Raw genomic sequence first — 2,896 nt, 5'->3', positions numbered from 1 at the left:
TTTGTGCAATTATAAGCAACATCATACCACACGTACGTATTGTGACTACCCCAATTTAATATAACATTCTTTACTCAAAATAAAGTCAGTTATTTCCTTAGTTTATTCTGACAGTTCATCACTACCTACTTATCTTGTATATTACACTCACTTATAATGAAGCAATGGTACAGATAAAAAGGGCCAGATGAGTACACTCTCAACTAGTCAAACACAATGTCAGGGTTATTGAGGAATGGCTTTATCAAAAGAAGTACCTAAACTGATATAATTTTTCTTCTTTCAAAATCTAAAATTGATAATTTGTTGTTTCCTTGCAGCATATTGTGATATTCTTAGCAGATTACCTACAAAATGTTATATTTCTGCACGTTTGTTGATATCAGTTAAACGTTTTGCCATGTTTATATCTGTACAGTGATGCAATTCAATCATTACTGACTACAGTGAAAAAGTGGTTCTGAAACTCTTCAATCGTGACTGATGAGTCCTAATAATAAAGGAAGCATAATTTTGAATCCTGTTTATTGATGGCAATGCAGTGCATTAAATTACAAATTATACATTTACACGCCTCTTAAAATAAGAGGACAATATTGAGGAATGACAGTAACAGTAGGTACCTACACATATACCTGCATAGCGAATTCAGAAATGTAACCAACCACATTTTTATTAGGTACTATTAAAACAAAAAAAAACCTAAAGTCTGTTTTAAAATCCTAATAGCCTAATTGCATGTATAACAGTAGAATAATATAACCCAAAATAAATTATATTTAACATGGGGGTAGAGGTTTGAAAAATGTCACAGAAAAATATAAATGCACAAATTACTACATTTTTAAACAATTTTGAACACAAAAATTTACACTTAATTCTTCAGATCTTTTATGTCTTCAGACCACGATGTTTCCTTTTGATACGAGCATATGGTCCAATGTCCGGATCCATAACAAAATCATACAAGACGCTGATCCACGAATTGTGTTGCGGCAAATTGTCGTAGTACTCCGGTGCAATGCGTTTCACTTCAGGGAGTTTCGAGCCTGGTACAGCTGGGAAGTCGTGGTGCTCGTTGTGGTAGCCCACATTGAATGTCACCCAGTTTAGACAACCATAATATGAGTATGTTTCATAGCCTTTGCGAAACATGTAGTGTTCAGAGATAAAATGACCAGCTACTGGATGAAGCCCCATAGCAAGCAGAGATCCTGCAATCATGTAAACTATGATTTTACCCCCAAAAAAGTGGTATACCACTGTGTTGAAAGAAAGCTGTATAATGACATTTATGTACTCCAGTGTAGTTGGGGTTTTAGGATATGTGATAACTGGTCTCAAAGCATAGAAAAATGGCTGCAAAGCGACCCAACAAAACTTGCCAAATGTTGTACAAAACAACTTAGCCTCCAGATAGGTTGGTATATCAGTGTCCAACTTCTCATCTCCTTGATACCTGTGATGTTCTAAGTGATACTTCTTGAAACTAATAGCAAATGGAAATCCTATAGGCAGATTTGCAAACATACCCAACATTTTATTGGCCAATGGCCGTGCGTGACCAAATGCTAAATTATGTGATAGTTCATGTATTGCCAGCATTAGTGAATGATTGATGACTCCTCCGAAGCAATATGCAACAAGAAATATCATTGGCCAACTTTGATTTTTCATCACATAAAACATGAAAAACTGAATCAAAACCAAACCTGTGACTTGCCATTTGAACCACGGATCGTATCCAAATAACTTCTTGATTTGGGGATACTTTGCCAAGATTTCTTGACGCCGGCTTTTGTGTGGTTCTTCGGTGTAAGACCACTCAAAATCAGTCCTCGAGACATGAGCTCCCATTTCAGACCCGGTACCACTCACGTATTACTATTAACAAAAAATTTATAGACAATAACAAAACAAAAACAACCCAAAGTTGTCAGTCATCAGAAACTAAAAGTGCACAACAGTGCCATTCATCACACGTACAAATGCACGTCTGCCACTCAACAAGAAACTGTCTACATACTACTTAAATAGCCTACCGAGGGCAGGGCTAGCGTTAACACATGACTCCATTTGAATTTGTTAACACCCACATCTGTGAAATTACGTCACCAAATTGTCAACGCTACTATCCATAGAAGCAGAGTATAAAATGAAGATGAAACTGTAGAGTGAAAATTAGAGCAAAAGCCATAGAACAAACACAAGGCACGAATGATTCCGTAAAGTATCAAGTTCAAATAAGGAACATCACATGCCAACGATCATCACCCGGGGATTGCGTTTCAAATCCCGGGGTGAGCCTAATGGATGCCAGGTCGCTTAAGGTGTGGAAAATGTCCGTTTGATAAAATTACCCTGGGTGGTGGGGGAAGGGGAGAGGGCGTAAGGCTAGCCCTGTGTGTCTATAAAAAATTAGTTGTTATGGGTCGTCAGCCCAAGAGCGACACATTAGGTACTTGGCTAAAATTGTTACATTGCGAAACTCTCTAATCAGTGGAGACTACTGATTACCAGCTGATATTAGCATGGAAAGACTCTGAAGAAATACACACAACTTACTGAAATGTTACCGTATTAAAAGAGTACTTTATATCAGTGTTATATAAAACATGTTTTATGTACATTACGAAACAACTATTATGCTTGAACACATTTGTGTTATAGTGACAGTCTTTTTGGGAATGGTTGTTGCTGGAGTTGGCCAGCACCACAAGTATATAATGATAACCGTGTGGTCGGGTGGGATGTGTCACTGCCATGACTCTACACTAGCAATTGTAAAAGACGTTGTTGCTTCTGGCAAACGTATGTGTATGTATTCTAAATGGAAATTGTCCATTCTGGAATAAACTAGTTCTATAAATAGACACTCCACAGTGTGTTTGTATCC

General features: G+C 37.2%; 1 protein-coding gene across 1 annotated transcript; it reads right to left on the bottom strand.

Annotated features, from left to right (window-relative positions):
• Positions 1-819: 819 nt before the first annotated feature.
• On the bottom strand, positions 820-2,071 carry LOC134533224 (sphingolipid delta(4)-desaturase DES1). Its single transcript, XM_063370622.1, has one exon. It carries the CDS (start codon positions 1,855-1,857, stop codon positions 892-894), a length of 966 nt encoding a protein of 321 aa, XP_063226692.1. The 5' UTR covers positions 1,858-2,071; the 3' UTR covers positions 820-891.
• Between the last annotated feature and the right edge of the window lie 825 nt (positions 2,072-2,896).

The sequence above is a fragment of the Bacillus rossius genome, chromosome 6, assembly GCF_032445375.1.
Source record: "Bacillus rossius redtenbacheri isolate Brsri chromosome 6, Brsri_v3, whole genome shotgun sequence".
Classification (NCBI taxonomy): Eukaryota; Metazoa; Arthropoda; class Insecta; order Phasmatodea; family Bacillidae; genus Bacillus; species Bacillus rossius.
The sequence above is the reverse complement of the archived record's forward strand: the minus strand, read 5'-3'. Positions and strand labels throughout refer to the sequence as shown.

Bases quoted from the DNA above. Each gene is read 5' to 3' on its own strand.
- LOC134533224 (XM_063370622.1), bottom strand. From the start codon at position 1,857: ATGGGAGCTCATGTCTCGAGGACTGATTTTGAGTGGTCTTACACCGAA.